This window comes from Mesoplodon densirostris, chromosome 15 (genome assembly GCF_025265405.1).
Source record: "Mesoplodon densirostris isolate mMesDen1 chromosome 15, mMesDen1 primary haplotype, whole genome shotgun sequence".
NCBI classification, from domain to species: Eukaryota; Metazoa; Chordata; class Mammalia; order Artiodactyla; family Ziphiidae; genus Mesoplodon; species Mesoplodon densirostris.
This window is the reverse complement of record NC_082675.1, coordinates 27,726,108-27,743,368: the sequence shown is the minus strand read 5'-3', so window position 1 is coordinate 27,743,368 and position 17,261 is coordinate 27,726,108. Positions and strand designations below refer to the sequence as shown.

At 60.3% G+C, this 17,261-nt stretch overlaps 1 protein-coding gene across 1 annotated transcript; it reads left to right on the top strand.

The window, feature by feature from the left end:
- Window positions 1-14,854: 14,854 nt before the first annotated feature.
- On the top strand, window positions 14,855-17,028 carry CCDC188 (coiled-coil domain containing 188). Its single transcript, XM_060119752.1, has 9 exons — window positions 14,855-15,391; window positions 15,497-15,604; window positions 15,759-15,863; window positions 15,951-16,007; window positions 16,116-16,175; window positions 16,266-16,330; window positions 16,517-16,578; window positions 16,689-16,752; window positions 16,842-17,028. Exons 1-9 carry the CDS (start codon window positions 14,855-14,857, stop codon window positions 17,026-17,028), a joined length of 1,245 nt encoding a protein of 414 aa, XP_059975735.1.
- Window positions 17,029-17,261: the final 233 nt, after the last annotated feature.

Below are 17,261 nucleotides of genomic sequence, written 5' to 3'. Positions count from 1 at the left end.
TCAGGAAGCTGGGCATTAATTAAAGTAACAAAGACTCAGCACAACACAGGCAGGGCCAAGCTGGACAGGCTGTGTCCAGGTGGTCAGGGGAGGCCAAGCATGGCCAGCAGGGATGGCCTCATGCTCGTCCCGCAAGTCGACCCCCTTGGCCCAGCGCCCTCTAACTCTCTCCACCCTGGCCCACACGTTAAAGGCCATTTGGAGCCTCGCGTCCTGACTTCGCACGGCCACGGGCCACGTGCAGCCCGGGGAGGGGGCGGGGGACACAGAGACAAAACACGGACGCTGCAGCCAGCACAGGCCAAGGCCCCTCCATCTCCCTCTGCCTGAGTCCCTTCACCTCCCGCCCTCTCACCCCTGCCTGGCCTTCACCCCCAGCACCCTGATCAAGAATCACACGAGGCTTGAGTATTTGCTGCATTTATGAGAAGCGCTTTATCCGACTTTTTATTTTAAGGGCAGGAGAGTTGAGGGTTTATTTTTCTTCCTCTAAGGAAAACCAGAAAACTAGATTAGGTGGCTGACTCTCCCACAACCCTGACTGTCTCCCGGGGTTTCCCTCTGCCTGGGCTGCCCTTGAGGCCTCACAGGTATGCTGCCCCTCAGCCCCAGGACAGGCCCAAGGGTCCCTGGTCTAAGCCACTTCTCCCAGCCCCACACAGTGTCACCTCCTTCCTCCTGGATATCTACCTCTGTTGATGTGTCCTGCTCTCCATCTTCACTCCCCTGCGGAGGCTGAACCTAGGGGTTTGAACTAAGGGTCACAGAGGCCCAGTTGTCTGATGCAGGTCGCTGGACAGCTGCTGCCCGATGGGCTCCAGGCCTCAAAACCCACTTGAGGGAGAGGGGTTTCTGTCAAGGCTGTGGGGCTGATTGGGCAGGAGCCGTGGACCCCAGTGAGACTCAGCCAGGGGTCCCCACTGCAACAGCAAGAAGACCGCAGCCACCTCCATGGAGCCACCCCAAGATGCACACTTTTCAGAAACTGTCAAGCCTGCCAACAGTTCCCGTTTCTGTGAGTGCCTGGAGCTCAGCCAGCGGGTCATGGACGTGGATGCCAGCCGGGGAATGACAGGGCCATCCCTACCAGAAGGGCCCGGACGGGGGTTCTGAGCCAGGGCTGAGTGGCCTGGGCCAGAGCGCAGTAGGGCCCCGGCCAGCTCTGTGTGGAGAAGAATGGTCGATGGCCTAATATCGACGTTTCCCATAATGATGATTGTATTTTCCCCACCGGTCGAGACCCGAGTCAATGGCATCTGAGTAATTGGAGATTGATTTTAATTAAGTCTTAGAAGTTTTTGTGACTGTACCTGACAGAGGACTCCTTTCTGTGCTGCCGAGGGGACGGTGGGAGCAGGACTGCAGCCGGCCTGCCCCAGAGGTGGGCAGGGCTGGCACCTGGATATCCTTGGGCCTTGGCCTGACTCCCCCGTCACCCCCCAGGGCCGCCGTGCCCTCTGTCCTCAATCTGCTATAATTCTCAGCCCGTGGGCAGAATTGGCCTGGTGGGGATTGGATCCTGGGGAAAGAGCCTGGGCGGGTGGGAAGTGGCCGGTGCTGGGTGCCTCCCCACCCGACCCATTTCCTCATCTGCTCCCTGCCTCGTGGCCCAGGCCCTGCTCCACAGGAAGGGCTGCTATTACTTCTATCCATCACTTCATGGGATTGCCCCAAACATGTGCTCCAAGCCTCCTTCCCTCCAAACCTCATGCTGTCGTTTCTACCATCCCCAGGCTTCTCCCCCTAGGGCCTGGGTCACCCCAGCCACAGACCACACCCCACGCCTGCTGACCACAGGACGCAGAGGCCTCACCTGGGTTCCCTGCCCAGCCCCACCCACCCTCCAGAACATCTCATGACAATGCCAGGAGCAGGGACCCAGCACACAGCCCCACCCAGCCTCCCCCAGCGCCCCACCCCTGGGGACCCCAGGCCTCCTGGCTGCCTCCCTCTACCCACCAGCCCACTGAGAGTTTTAATGTCATGGAGGAGAGGAGGTCATTAGCAGGAATAGATTATTAATGAGGAGGCCTAATTAGGCAGACCACTGAATCACCAGTCTCACTCCGAATCCCTGAAGACTAACAGGGAGTCATTGAGCCCTCAGGGGGGTCCACCAGGCTGCAGGGGGGTGGGGCCCTGAGCACCGAGGACCCCAGTGGTGTCCAGGTCTCGGGGCAGGGGCCCAAGTACTACCCACGCCATTGCCCTGGGGATCCCCAGCTCCATCCGCCTCTGGCTGAGCCCACACGTTTTACCAGCTGAGCCTCTGCTGCTGGGCCAGGGGCAGCCATGGGCAGCACCCCACCCCCAGCCTCTGACCCCAGCAGGGGAGCCAAGGTGGGGTCCACAGCACAGGCACTGCTCACAACAAATGTGTCCGAGTACAGCCTTGGTCCTCTGCCCTCGGGGTCTGCCCTGACCCCTACTGTCCACCCCTCCCCTGGGGGCAGAGGCAGCCTCTGCTCCGACCTGGGCCCACAGTGAGACTCAGTCTCCTCACAGTGAGAGGGAAGCTGGGGACAGAATCTGAGCGCACCCTGCACCCCTGCCCCAGGGCTGCGTGGAGGCTGCCCTCAGGACGGCTTGGGCCCCAAGGACCCTGGGAAACAGGAACTTCAGCATCAAGGTCAGTGCCTCACGGCTACCCAAACCCACTTCACAGACAAGGAAGCTGAGACCCAGGGTAGGCAGCCCCAACTACAGAGCAGAGACTGGGACTAGGCCCCTCCCAGCCCCCTCCTGGCTCCTGGGATTGGTTGGGGTGCATCCTGGGACAGCCCGACCTGAAGTCATCAGTCCCTTCCCGGCTGATGCAAGGAGTCGGGGGTCGGGTGGTGACAGGCAGAGGCGGGAAGGGCGGGTGGTGGGCAGACTCGCCCACCCCACTGTGTCGCCCATGGGTCAGGGCCAAGGCCACTGGGTGCTCGTGTGGGTGGACAGCCAACGCCTGCCCTGGGAAGGCCATTCGCCAGGAGCAGAAGGAGGGTGGGCCCGTGGAGGAGCCTTAATGAGCAATTGAGTTTGGAGGAGCTGCAATCCTGCTAATGGCCTCAGAGCCGCTGAACTCAGAAGGGAACCATGACGGGCCTAATGAGGGGACACTGAGGGACACTCAGAGCAGTGACCCCAGGCCAGAGGTCAAGAGGGTCTGAATATGAGGGCCTGGGCTGGGCACAGGGCCTTTGGGACCTTGGGCAGCCCTGAACCTCTTGGGGCCTCAGTTTACACATCCAGGGGTGCCCTTGGAACAGGGCTGATGAGGGAGGGGAGTGCTCCACAGCGGGGGACGCGGAAACCAACGCCAGGACTGCACCTGCCTGCTTGTCGCGCGTGGCGACTGTCTGTCTGTGCTGAGTGACAGGGGTCCCCACCCAGCCCTCCCTGTGGGGCTGCCATCTTCTCTTCGTTCCTCCAGCTGCCACCTTTTCCTAACTTGTGCTTTGAAAGACTTTAAACCCTCACAAAAGCTGCAAGAGCAGTTTAAGTGGCCATCTGCCTGCCCAGAGCAGGAGCTGGGGGACCTCTCTGTCCCACCATCGCCTTGTGGCAGCCTGTGCAGAGACAGTACTGGCCCTGGCTAGGGCACAACATGGCTTTGAGGGCTCTGGGAGCTGTGATGACTTGGAGGAGGGGCATAATTAAGGTGGTCCTGCTTTGAGGCCAAGGTGAGGGGGCTGCAGAGTGCTGTCAGCTGGTAGTCTCACCAGGTGGGGCCAGAAACCAAGATCAGAAAAAGTGACTGACATGAGGGTCAGCAGGTCCCCAGGTCCTGCCCCTACCAGGGCTCTGGTTTTCCTGACATGCTGTCCAGGGCTGGGAGAGTCCAGAAACTCAGGGCAGCCAGTACCAAGCCTCTTTTGCCTGGAATTGCCCTGTTCCTCTCCCTCAAGTTAAGCCTTCATGAGACTGCGGGCCTAGAAGATTAGAGCAGCACTGAGCAACCACTCACACTTTAGTGAGAATTGGTGAGCTGATCCAGGAGATGGCAGGGTAAATCTGATAGCAGAGGGGTACTCCCAGGGCCCAGAGGGTCTACAGGCCATGGGAGGACCAGGGATCGGCTTATGAGGGCAGAGGCTGTCCCTGCCTGCCAGCCCTGAGACCCAGGACACCTATAGGCACAGGGCAGAGACTCATGGGCTCACTGAGGCAACCCTGTAACCACTCCACTAGCCCCCAAGGGAAGGAGACAGGCTCCACCCACCAGCCCCAGTGATTGGGCAAGACATCCCTCTCTGCAGGTGAGTGTGGGGTCCTCACCGTCTGTGTGTGGGTAACATCCACCCCTGGGGTGCAGGCCCGGGAAGTGGGCTGCTCAGGGGTCCAGAGAAACCATACGTGGCCCAGGTGACTTGTCCACCCCTCCCCCCACGCCCCAGCACCAAGATTCCTGCAGTGCATAGAGCATCCGCAATTTTGATGGGTTTTCATTTAACTTTTTCTTTATCACAATTACTTTGAAAACTATTAAGTGTAATTATTAATCATTAAGTAATTATTATCTGCTCTTATATTAATTTTCTGGTCATCGGGAGTGTCGCAAAGATTTAAGATCTTTGATTGTTAATAATATTTGCCAAACACGAGGGGGGTTTAATGCACCTCGATATATTCCCCCCTGCCTGGATGAGGCAGGGAGGGGCCCCCCAAGGCTGCCCTGGCAGGGTTGCTCCCCCACGCGTGTGTCCTGGGCCCCAGGCATGACCCGGCCCTCCCAAGCTCCCCTTAGGGCCCCCGAACACCTGGACAGGAGAGTGGCCCACTCCTGGTGTCCATGACCACCCCACACCCGCCAGCCTCTCTGAGGCCCTGGCACCAAGGCCAACCAGGAGGGTGCCCATCACAGGTCAGGTGCCACTGAGGGCCTTGCTGTCCCAGGTCAGCTCCAGGCCTGTGTGCCCCCACAGGCCTCACTGACCACTCAGCCCCATCACCATCCAGTGTCCCCAGAAACTCTGGCTGTAGCCCTGTGACCAGCAGACCAGGGAGGGGCCACCAGCAGCCCCCCTCTCGCTGCGTGTCAGCTCTGAGTGCGGGACAGTGGTGCTGGGGATCCCAGCGGGGACAGAGCTGTCACTGTGGGGTAACATTATATGACACCAGTGACCTAGAACCACAGTGAGTGCGAGCTCCCCACTTACTTCCCGCTGTTCTCAGCAAGTTGACACAGTGAGGCCGCTGGCTAACGCTGGTCCACGGCCCCTCCTGCTGCCCTTCGTGGGCATCTTCCCACCCTGACCTCATGGCCTGCTGCATAGAGGGCACTGTGTCACCGCATCTCACATGAGCAAACTGAGCTCAGAGGCAGGAGACTGGCCCAGCTCTGGCTCTCTTGCCCAGGGCCACCTCTGCCCAGCACCTGGCCCCTTGGCTCCCCAAGCACTGGCTGAGGTCTGAAGGGGAGGACAGCTGGGCATCTGGTCCAGGCCTCCTTTGCCCTGGGGAGGCCAGCCTGTGTGACGTGGGTGTGGATGGACAGAAGGACTAGCAGTTCCTCTGCCCCCATGTGGCCAAAGACAGAATGTGGGTCAGTGTTGAGACAGGAGAGACAGTGTTGGGACACTGGGAGTGTCCTTGGGCTGGGGCCCCCGAAAGCCCGAGTCCTTCAAGATCTGCCAAGCCTGCCTCCCTCCCGCTCCACATGTCCCCCACAGACAGTCACATCCAACCTCCCCTCAAATGTGATCAGAACCACATAAAGGTGCCTGTGCTGGAGTGATTAGTGCCAACTGATGGAGGCTTGAACCCACGGTCGGCTTGTCAACACAGTGCTGTGACAGTGGTGCTGACGGCACAGGCACAGTGATTGCAGTCATGGTGGAAGTGACGGTGTTAGTGGAGGTGGTGTTGGTGGAGGTGGTGGTGGTGGTGGTGGAGGTGGTGTTGGTGTTGGTGGTGGTGGAAGTGTTGGTGTTGGTGGTGTTGGTGGTTGTGGTGTTGGTTGTGGTTGTGTTGGGGTGGTGGTGGTGGAGGTGTTGGTGGTGGTGTTGGTATTGGTGGTGGTGGTGGTTGTGTTGGTTGTGTTGTTGGTGGTGGTGGTGGTGGAGGTGATGGTGGTTGTGGTTGTAGTGGTTGTGGTGTTGGTGGTGGTGGTGGTGGAGGTGATGGTTGTTGTAGTGGTGGTGGTTGTGGTATTGTTGGTAGTGGTGGTGGTGGAGGTGATGGTGGTGGTGGTGGTGGAGGTGGTGGTGGAGGTGATGGTGGAGGAGGTGATGGTGGCAGCTATGGAGGTAGAGGTGACGATAATGATGGTCATGTTCATGGTGACAGCAGTGGTTAATGAAAACTGATTCTCCAGGACCCAGTTTCCCAGACAAACAATGTCTTGGCCACTGTCCCCACCCCAGCCACTGGCCCCGTCCCTGCCTGTGGGCTGTCCCTAGAGGCAGCAGGTAAGAGAGCCTAGACCAGGCCTGACAGCACAGTGGTATATCTTGAGCTGACAGACAACATTTAATCTTAGTTAAAAATAAATAAGTTCAATTATTGGAAAGGAAAAAAATAGCCTAGTATTTACTGCAAGTGAATCAAAGGTGATTACTCTGGGAAAAGTCCAGAGTAAAGTCCAGAGTTTTGGGATTCTGGGCACCACCCCCTGCTGTCAGGGTCACCACTGGCAGGTAGGGCCACTTTGTGGGCCTGGTGGGAGGGAGCCCAGACCACCCACCCCACAGGCTGGGGCCTCCTTCCAGCCCCCTCCCTGGTGTGACTGGCTGGGCCAGCCTTGCCTCCCCTCTCTGGCCGCTGGTTGGGTGAGGTCACCTCCCCAGAACTGGCACCAGGATCTGCTGAGATTAGGGGACCTAGCAGTGACCCCAGCCCCGACTCCAGGAAGCGTGGGTGAGGAGCAGCAACAAGAGCCGCTGTAATTAGCGTGAAACGTGCTGCCTTTGCCAGGGAGGACAATCTCATCTCGGAAACACACGTAGGAAGCAAGTTCAATTTCACCCGAGGGGCCATAAAACCCTTTTCCAATCACCTGGAGCTGTTGGCTGCCAGCACCATTAATCCTGGGGCTGTTATTTAAAGCCAAGACGTCACTCGGGGAAAATCAAGTCCAAACCCCACAAGGAGCCACTTCTGTTCCTACAGAGGCCCTGGGAGACAGACGAGGCCTGCCCAGGCGCTGGGCGGGGAGTGGGCGTCCTCGGCAGCCCTAGGATCACTTCATCTTGCTGCAGGCTGGCAGAGTCCCAGATGGGCCCATCTTGGGTGGAAGACTGAGGCCAGCAGCCCAGCCCCACTCTGCCCACCTGCCCGCAGCAGACACCATCCTTCTCCCGGTCCTCAAACCAACGACCGCCCGGCCCGATCCTCCCCTCCAGATTCCTATCATCCCACAGACTTCCTTTAAAAATCGTTTCCTTGGGGCCTCCCTGGTGGCGCAAGTGGTTGAGAGTCCGCCTGCCGATGCAGGGGATACGGGTTCGTGCCCCGGTCTGGGAGGATCCCATATGCCGCGGAGCGGCTGGGCCCGTGAGCCATGGCCGCTGAGCCTGCGCGTCCGGAGCCTGTGCTCCGCAACGGGGGAGGCCACAACAGTGAGAGGCCCGCATACCGCAAAAAATCGTTTCCTTGATTACTGAGGGTAACAGTGAAAGCACGTAATTGAATCTCCAAGAAATTACCATTTTCATAACTTGCGCCCAGTTCCTGAGATAAATGAACGTCTCCCTGTATGGCGGGCGGCTCATGGCACATCAGCAAGGGGTGATCCTGCCCTTTATCACTGACGTGGGGCCTTCTTAGGACGAATGCCTCACGCTGCCTCCCGGGAGGCGCCTGGGCTCCACCGCACAGTCCAGAGTGAGCCGCAGTCAGCTCGGGAGGTGTGTGGGCGGTGGGTTCCTCTGCTTGGAAGCTGTGGGTGGTTGGTAGGGGACCGGAGTCGGAGAGGGGTGAGGGAGGGGCAGCAGAGAGCAGTCCTGGCAAGAAGGGAGGGGGGTTACCCACCTGCCCCTTCCTGTTGACCAAAGCTGACCCCAGCAGCTAACCGCCCATTGGGCTGCGCTGGACACCCAAGGGTCCTGGGGCATCTCAGGGTCAGTGCCAGAAGGGAGGGCGGAGTAGGTGACAAGTGTTTGAATGGTCAGTAAGTTTGTGAGCTGGTTAGCTGGTGGGTTTGGTGGTCACAGTTGGCTGGTGGGTGCAGAAACGTGCCTCTTGCTGGTTGGGGGGATGAGTGGCCTTTCGGGTGGTGGGGAAGCTGAGATGCCCAGACAAGAGACTGAGTTTGCTACAAGTGTTGGCCACTGTGCTCAGCTGACCCACCTTCAGACAAAGGACCCAACAGTGAGACTATTCAAAAGAGAAAGCTGGGGGGTGGTTGCTGGTCTCTGCTCCGTAGGGAGGGGAGGGGGAAGGCCCCAAATCGGTTTCCACTGTGGATGTCTGGGCGGACTCTGGCGAAGGGCTACAAGCTGGGGTTGCCAGGGGCCAGGAATACTGGCTCTGGAGGTCTGACCTTCCCCTGAAGCTGAGCCCTCTGGAGGAGCCCTGGAGGGGACCAGATGGGCAGCCAGGGAGGATGATGGAAGCTCCGTGGGGGTGGGTGGACGGGATGACTGCACCCCATAACTATTCGCCTGCCTCCTTTCCATCCCCCACCGGCTCCCCTCACCCCCACCACTGTGGCCCTGCAGCCCAGGCTCAACTGAAGGCTCTGGTGGTATGGTCGGTGTTGAAGCCCCAAGGTCAGGTGCACAGTGTGACCTCGGTCCACTTCCCAGCTGTGTGTCCTGGGCCAGGCCAAGGGAGGCTCTGACACTCCCTCATCACATCTCCCCATTCGTGCAGGAATTGTAGTTAAAGGGACAGCCTGCCTGGGAAGGAAGCCAGGCTCAGGCCCCAAAAGCCCAGGGTTGAGAGAGCCTGTGTCCCCTCTAGCCTGCAGCCCCCAACCCGGGAACCCCTAACCCATGCCCCAGTCCTGACTCACTTCCCTCCGACTTCTGAGGCCCACCCCCAGAGCCCAGACAGCCAACTTCACCACCCCAGCAATCGGTTCTGCACCCCAAAACCCCATCTCACCGGGACAGAGCCCAGACACCTGGCCTGGCTCCAAGAGTAGGGTGGCTGCCCAGGGGCCTGATAGCCTTAGGAAGGGCTGGGCCCCCCCAGGGCTGAGGCACAGAAGCCTTGGGGGTCCAGTCCCAAGTCCGGAGAGCCTGCACTGAGAACCCGTCCAAGGCCCTGTCCCCAGCACGCAAGCAAACATCCAGTGTGTCCACCTTGATGATCTTGTGGGAGGCAGAGATGGTTCCAGGCCTGTTCTCTGTGCCAGCACCACGTGGTCACCCCAAAACAGTGGCTGTGCCCTGCTGCCCGGCCAGCCCATTACCCCAGGGCAAGGCTTGGGGCGGCATCTCTGGGCACAGAGCATCAGCATCCCCCATCCCCACGCCACAGCCACTGCTGCCTTGGGGGCTGAGGCAACAATTGGAGGTGGGGGTTCTTTCTCCCCAACCCCTCTGCCTCCTTCCTTGTCCCCCTGCACAGCTTCCCAGACACCCTGGAGACCATGCAGGTGACCACAACCTGCCCCTGCCGCACTGGCCCCCTAAGGGTGCCAGACACCCCAGCATGCCCCCTGCAGATGGGCTCTCACCTCCCAGCACCTGAGCCATGTTCTAGCCAAGGCCTCACAGTCTTGAACCTGGGACCCCCCCCTCACCAACTCTGGCTGCCCACTGACAACCAGGCATCATGTGGCCAGCCCAGGGCTGCTGGCAGGGGGTGGGGGCGGTGTTCCCACACTGGGGAAGGCCCCCCCAACTCTGGGAGCCCAGACCCTGGGCAGGGAGCAGGCGAGGGGCCGGAAGGAGTGGGGGGTGAGTCCCAGGGTCATTTATTTCAGTGTGAACAGTGGGACGGAACCAGCAGGAAGCATTCAGACCCCCACAGAACTACAGATCCAAGTGGGGAGGGGGTTTCTCCCCCAGCACTGCCAGCAGTTTAGGCCTCGGTGGAACCACCCCTGGCTCCTCCTCAGCCCAGGGCTGCCCCCTGCCCTGGGTTTGGGGTTCCCCAAAGCCTGCAGCCCGTCTGCAGGGTTCTGGCGCCATCTGGTGGTAGATCCTGGGACCCACACAGGGCCAGCCGGGAGAGGATGGAGCGTCCTTCAGAGGGAGGGAGCGCCTGGCACCGAGGTCTCCGTCCCTCACCTTACCCCCAGTCTCACTCAACCCCTTTGGGCCCATTGCCTGGACTCAGTGATGGACCCCAGGAGCTCACGGCCCAGCAAGAGCTGGCTAGGGGCAGAGGGTGGAGAGCCGGGTGGGCAGATGTCCTGGATTCTGGCCGCGGTATGGACTTGGTGAGGTGAGCCCAGCATTGACCATCAGGCGCTCTGGCCATGCTGGCTTCCCGGGCACCACTGTCGGGCTAGCAGGGTCAGATGGGCATGGGGGTATCGAAAAGGGGGTGAGCCTAGCTGGGTGAGACCCTCTTGGGGGGCATCTCTGGACTCAGGCAGGGTAGGCACACCCAGTTCACTCACCCTGGGGTGCAGGGGGCCCTGTAGCCGCAGCACAGCCACCTCCCCAGGCTTCAGCCCTCAGCACCCTGGCTGATGGTAATTTATAGAGAGTATTTTCCTTGACATTATCTCATCTGATTTTTTTTTTCCTGCACCAATGATCCATGGGTCTGATCACTGATTGAATCAAAACAGTCTTTCCTAATTTGCAGATAAAAGTTAGGCTCATGGAGAGCATTGCCTTAGTTTGAAATAATTTTCTCATAAATTTTGCTTAAATCTGTAGTATCAATTATTGATGTTCTGCTTGACAAAATAAGTGAACAAGTAACAAGTATTATTGCTGGAAAAAATTTTAAAGCTCCAATCATACTTAGATTTAGGCATAGTTTTCCAAAGTAACAGTTTCCATGGTTGTGATTTTACGTTACACATATACGGTATCATAGATTTGTCAGAAAATTATTTGTAGACTTATGATAAAATACATTTTGACCCTATCTCGTGGTGAATCTCAAATGTACAGTCTCCTCTGATTCTTAAATAGAAAATGTGAGCAGCAGCTGTCCAAAGAGTCACCGAGGGAGGGGAGACAAATGGCCTGCCAAGCCCATGCCCTGGGAGCTGCTCAGTCACAGCCTCTGAAATAGAACCACTGTAGGAGGACCCCATGGGCCCACCCCCAGCACCTCCTCTCACCTTCACCTGTACCCATTCCCAGGGCCCACCCCCAGCCTGTTTTCCATCCCGAAGGGCTTTCCCACAGGCTGGGGAGGGGAGGGAGCTGCCCAGCGCTCAGCTGCCTGTGACCACTCGCCTGCAGTGTGCCTGCCCTCTGGCCCTGGGCTGGGGCGGTCACTCCCCAGGCCACCACCCCCCTCACGCAGTCACACCCAGTGGACCTGTCCTCCTGGTTATGGGCCTAACCACCCCTTTGTGCCCCAAGAGGGCACAAGACCACCCTCAGAGCCACATGGGTCCCAGCCTCAGGCCATCTGTGTCTGCTACAAACTCAGAGCACAGGAGAACTGGGAGGCCCCGGGAGAACCGCCAGGCCCTGGGAGGAGGTGAGATCCCAAGAGTGACCTGAAGCCCCAGAGAAGTGGGTGATCCCCAGCCTGGGGCTGCTCCAGGAAGCCTGCAGGGCCTGAGGGTCTGAGGGCTGGAGGGAGTGGTTCTGGGCCAGGGCCCTGGTTAGGGCATACAGAGATGGGGCTCCTCCTGAGGGGTTGTGGCTGGTCCAGGCACCCCAAGTTCCAGGTCTGTTTCCCAGCTTTGGAAATAAGCGCGGGGCCTTGAATGTGGAGGCCACGGTGAGTCCTGGCAGGAGCAGGAAGGGCGAGGGCCTCCACACCTCCTCTGCCTCCGCAGCCCAACCCCTGCTCACAGGCTCAGGCTCCCTGAGGCTATTGGGCGTCATGGCAACTTGGGCAGGAAGCGGCTGCCATGGCAACTGGTGTCCAGGGAGGTGCACGCTGCATGACAAGGAGGGCCTTGGCCTGGCTCTTTCCACGAAGCACTTGAGCCTCGCTTCCCGCCATGGCAAGGAAATCTGACGATGCAGACTCTCCCCTGCCCCATCCTGGAGCCCTGTCTCAATTCAGACCCCCACCCCAATCAACACGGATTTTCAGGGTGCCCCGCATACATTACCTTACCTGTCCCCATTTGTGGAAATGCCACCAAAACTGAGGTTCCCTTTGAGAGCCCCCCACCCTCTGGGCCATTCTCAGGCTCAGGGCCACTTCACAAGGACCACAGGGAGGGTGTGAGGAAGGTTTCAGGGTGTTGGGTTCTTCAGGGCTGGGCTGTGAGCCACCAGCAAGCTTCCCAGATGGGGCGCAGCCAGGGTAAAGGTTGCATCCAGGAGCATGGGGTTCCAGGCCGGGGCACGGTGGGTGGGGCTGAGGCTCCCGTGTCATCGGGTGTCCCAGGCACCCCCTCCTGCAGCCCCGCCTGGGTGTCCTGCCTGGCTCCTGAGCTTGAGGCCTCTGCTAACAGTTCCCGGGTTGCAGCCACTGTCCTTGCTGTTATTACAGGGGGTCCCCAGTCTCCATGAGGAGATCCCCTCTCCCCATTTAACGTTCCCAGGCACCTGCTGGCACCTGACAGGGCACGGCTCCCCGCCCCACCCCGGAGGCCCCCTCCTCCCCTGGTGGCTAAGCAGAGTCTGCTCAGGGGAGATTTCAGGGGGCCGCTGGTGACTGAGTGGGGCTCCAGGCCCATCTTTCCCAGCCCATCTCCAGCCAGAGCCTGTTGCTAATGCTTCACAGATGCAACCCTAGAAACAGAGTGACCTCCTGGGGCTGGGCCACCTGTGTCCAGGTAGACACAGCCTGTGAGCTGTGCATGCCCCCTCCTCTGTGGGTGGCCCCTGTCCGGCAGCCCCTGTAGTGTATCTGTCCTACAAAGAGGACAGGAGTGAGACCACCGGCAGATAAGGGATTTTGACAGACTTGTTCAGACGGGAAGCAGGGGCTGACATAGCAGGACAGGGGCTGACATCACCTGGGTGTGGAAGAGGCAGGGCAGCAAAACTGGGCTGGCTAGGGGACGGCTTGGGGTGGCCTCCAGCACGTGTGAGGGACGGCAGGTGACACAGGGACTGCCAGGCAAACTCCCCAAGCTGTCCCCCTCTCCAGACGTCTGCCCAGAGGCAGGAGGCCTTCCTCCCAGGGGACTGACTTTGGGACACCCCGGCTGCTAACGGGGAGAGAAACCCCTCAGCTCCATCCTGCCTCCCTATGCACAGGAGTAGAAAAGCCAGACATCTGAGGACAGGGCCTAATAGGAAGTCCTACCAAACAGAAAAAAAGAACCACAAAGAGAAAAAGCAGGAAGCAAAAGTTCCCCTCCCTGCAAAATCCACGTTACCCCTAAAACAGAGCAGGAAGCTCTGAAAAAAAGAATAAGGGCACGCAAAGAACAATGGAGATGTCTTGAAATTTTAAAGCACAATTGCAGCGCGGCCTGCAGACAGCAGCTCCAGGGACTGTGGGGCCCCTGAATTCCTGTGGGGAAATGCCCTCTGAGCTGACTCTGCCCAAACTCACAGCCAACAAGCGTGAGGTCAGAGTAAGATGCTTTCAGACTTGTGAGGTGTCTCATGATCTAGTCCCAAGGGGCAGATGGCTCCCAATCTCAGAGGCTAAAACAAGCGCAAGTCAGTCGGGCCTTGGCAACTTGGCCAGCCCCACGGGGTGGGTCTCTGTGGTCTCACTGGGCTCTTCAACCCAGCTCCTGGCAGCTGGGGACCCGCTGGGATAACCAGAGCCTCCCTCCCCACGACCTGGTATCTGAGAGCAAGGCCATGCCCCCCTCCCACCACAGAGGGTCCCCAGAGCAGCAAGACAGTCACAGCCCAACACACAAGCACTGTCCAGGTCTCTGCTGGTAAGACTCCACTGGCCGTAGCGAACCTCCAGGCTAGCCCAGAGCCCAGGGTCACATTGCAGAGGGCCAAGGACCCGGGGACAGGAGGGATTTGCAGCTGTTTCCACCACACAGGCACTCGGGTTTCCACCGACCCACCTTTCTGAGGACGCTGCTTGAGGATGTGCTTCCACAGAACAAGGGAGGGAGCTGAGAAAGAGGAGGATGTGAGGCAGGGGCTCCAGGAGCAGCGGGGGTGCAGTGGGACAGATAGCACAACATGATGTTGTAGGAAGGGAGGAGAAACCATTGTGGGGCAGGGGCTGGATCTGGCTCCACATGGGAGACACGCTCTGCTGTCACTGAAAAGACCCCCGAAGTGGTGAAGAGCAGGCTGGACTCTGGTCCCATCACTGAATAGGCCATGGCCTCGGGCAAGTGTCTTCATGCCTCGGTCCCCCGCCTGCAGGGAGAGGATAATAATAGTCCTTGCAGGACCATCGAATGTTCAATAAATGATTTTTTTAAAAAACTTGGAGATACGTTAGGTGAAAAGGCCAGGCTGTAGGATGATCTCTTCTGTGTGAAGAGAGACCATGAGACGTGCGGCCACCTCCAGAAAGGTCTCAGCCACTGGGATCAAGGCTGGGGGCAGGGTCACACTGGACACTTCCTGTTGTTTGACTTTGTTCTAACCACGTGTCTGCATGATCTGCTGTACATTTTAAGAAAATAGCTGAGGTGGGTGTGGTGGGGACGATGCAGAGGGGGTGACCCCCTGAGGTTACCTGAGGAACAGGGACATGGTGGGAGGGACCCTGCCAGCCCTGCTCTGACCACGCCCCAGCCCATTATGACCTCCCTGGCCATGCCTAGGTCTTTGTGACAGGTGCCCCTGAGGCACCTGTGAGCCATGACACCCAGAGGGCCCTCAGTAAGAGGGTGGCAGCTCAGGCCAGGCCAAAGCATGGACCTGGGGTCAGGAAGGAGTCACAGGGAGCTATGGAGGGGCTGAAAACCCTGGGACCCCGTGGCCACTCCCACCCCCAGTGCCCCCAACCCCCAGCTTCGAGCAGCCATGGAGGATGCCTGGACCCACCCTGCCAGTGGTTTGTAAGGTGGCCCTGCATGGTGCCTCTCAGCTCCACCCACTCAGTGGAGACTGCCAGGCCTTTCCCAGCCCAGGGGACAGGGGGTGGGGGGCCCAGGGTCGGTGACGAGGTACCTGGGAACTTTATCACAGGTGAAGAGGGAGAGGTGCAGCGACAGAGGCCGCGAGACCACCCGGCGGGGGTGAGACAAGGACAAGTAGAGATGGGGCTGGGGTGGGGCTGGCCCCTGCACTCAGGCCGAGAGCAGGGGACACCCACGCAGGGGGCGTGGCCCAGCTCAGGGCCCAGACCCTGCCCTTGCCCGCCCCTGACCCCGAGGGCAGGGACCCCAGCCTCGCCCAGGGCAGCCCCCTCTCAGCTCCAGAGCATGCTCCTGGGGCCTGCAGAGCAGTCCTTTCTCCAGCTGGAGCAGGGGAACCAGAATCTGGTGAGTGTGCTCCCAGCCCTCCCAGGCCCCAAGCCCTCCACCACCGCCCCCTTCCACCTTCTGCCTGCGAAGTGGCTGTTCCCATCTTTCTGCCCCCACCCCCAGAAAAGGCAGAACCAGGACACGCGGGAGCAGCTGGGGGCCCTCCTGGGGCCGGGGCAGCAGTTCCTGCCCTTGTGCCCAGAGCACTCGAGCTGCACAGCCCTGACCTGGGTGAGTGTGTGGCGGGGTGCAGCCCCAGCAGGACAATGGGAGGCTCTGGGGAGCTCCCTGTGGCTCCATGCGCTACCCCCACCCCATTCCTAAGCAGTCCTTGACCACGGATGCTGCTGATGGCCTTGGGGCTGAGCCGGTGGCTCCTCTGCAGCCCCTTGAGCAGGCCAGCGCCCGGCCCCTGAAGGACAGGGCCCCTCTGCAGCTGCTGCGGCAGAAGCCGTGTCGGGGGAAAGAGTCCTTCGTGCAACAGTCCCAGGTGGGCCCCAGAGGCCGGGGGCGTGCGGGGAGGAAGGAGCTGACCACCTGCCGGTCCTCCCTCTGCCCACACTGTGCCTGCCCCCAGAACGAGCTGCAGCAGATCCGACTGTCCTTTGAGAGGAAGAAGATGGCCATCACCGAGGTGCCCACCTGCAAGGGTGGGAGGGGGCGCTGGGGCACCCACCTGTGACATGCATCCTGCGTGGGTCCTGCTCCTTGGGGCGTGACCCAGCCTCCACCCTCCCACCAGGTGTGGGACGGCGTGGCCGAAGTACACATGGCCCTGAACAACCAGGCCACCGGGCTCCTGGTAGGTCCCTAAAGGCGACATCCAGAGGATGAGGGGGCTGGGTGGGGGCAGTGGGGTTGGGGGACCAGCTTTACCCTCTCTGTCCCCCAGAACCTCAAGAAGGACATCCGGGGTGTGCTGAACCAGATGGAGGACATCCAGCTGGAGATTCTGGGGTGATGTGCAGGGCTGGGAGCCAGCGGGGCCTGGCTGAGCCGGGATGGGGGCAGGTGCCCAGGTCAGGATGGGGTGGACCAATCCCTGACCCCTCCCCAATTCCCCTGCACCAGACCAGGTGGTGCCAGGCTGAGGTGGGGGGTACACGTGGCGCTGACTGTGCACCGCACCCCCCCCCCCGCCAGGGAACGGGCCCAGTGCCGCACCCAGGTCAGGAAGGAGCAGCAGATGGTGTGCATAGGGGTAAGTCCCCCACCCCACCCTCTCCCTGGAGGCCCCTCTCAGGGAGCCGGAGAGGATCCCTGTGACCAGAATCACCCCTGTCCTGGGAGAGACCAGGAACTTGCTCTGACTCAGCCCCTCTCCCGCGGAAGGCACGGCCGCAGCTGGGATGTTCCGAGGGCCGCAAAGGCCAGCTCTGGTAGGTGGCCGTCTGAGCTCAGGGGTAGAGCCCAGTCCCCAGGGACTGTCCCCTGGGCACCCCCGCCCCCTGACCACCGCCGTCCACAGGCTGCTGGCCCTGAGGTTGCTGCTGGGTGCCCTGCTAGCCTGCACCGCCGCCTACGTGTACATGGTGGACCCCGTGCCCTTCGAGGGGCTGGTGCCGCCCCTGCTGAGCCGCGCCACCATCTGGAAGTTCCGGACCCTGCTGGGCCCGTTCCTGCGCCTTGAGGTGGATGACTTCCTGCCCTTCTAGGCCGGAGGCCCAGCAGCCCCAGCGAGGAGGAAGCAAGGTGGCTGGTGTGGCCCAGGGTGCCCAGCGGCCGTGCCAGCCCCCACGCACCATCCCAGCCCAGAGCCTTGGAGGAGGGTGGAGGCGGGGTCTGTCCTGAGGGCTGGGCCTGCGGCTGGACATACAGTAGTGACACAAGGCCTGTGCACTTGTTTCCATGGAAATGGGAGCGGGGCATAGGAGGCTTTGCCACCTTC

What these genes read in the sequence shown, in the direction of transcription:
- CCDC188 (XM_060119752.1), top strand. Translation starts at nt 14,855, where the DNA reads ATGGAGGGGCTGAAAACCCTGGGACCCCGTGGCCACTCCCACCCCCAG. An exon ending in AGCAGGGGAACCAGAATCTG is followed by an intron (nt 15,392 to 15,496) that starts GTGAGTGTGCTC and finishes CCCCACCCCCAG; the next exon opens with AAAAGGCAGAACCAGGACAC. An exon ending in GATGGTGTGCATAGGGGTAA is followed by an intron (nt 16,579 to 16,688) that starts GTCCCCCACCCC and finishes GCTCTGACTCAG; the next exon opens with CCCCTCTCCCGCGGAAGGCA.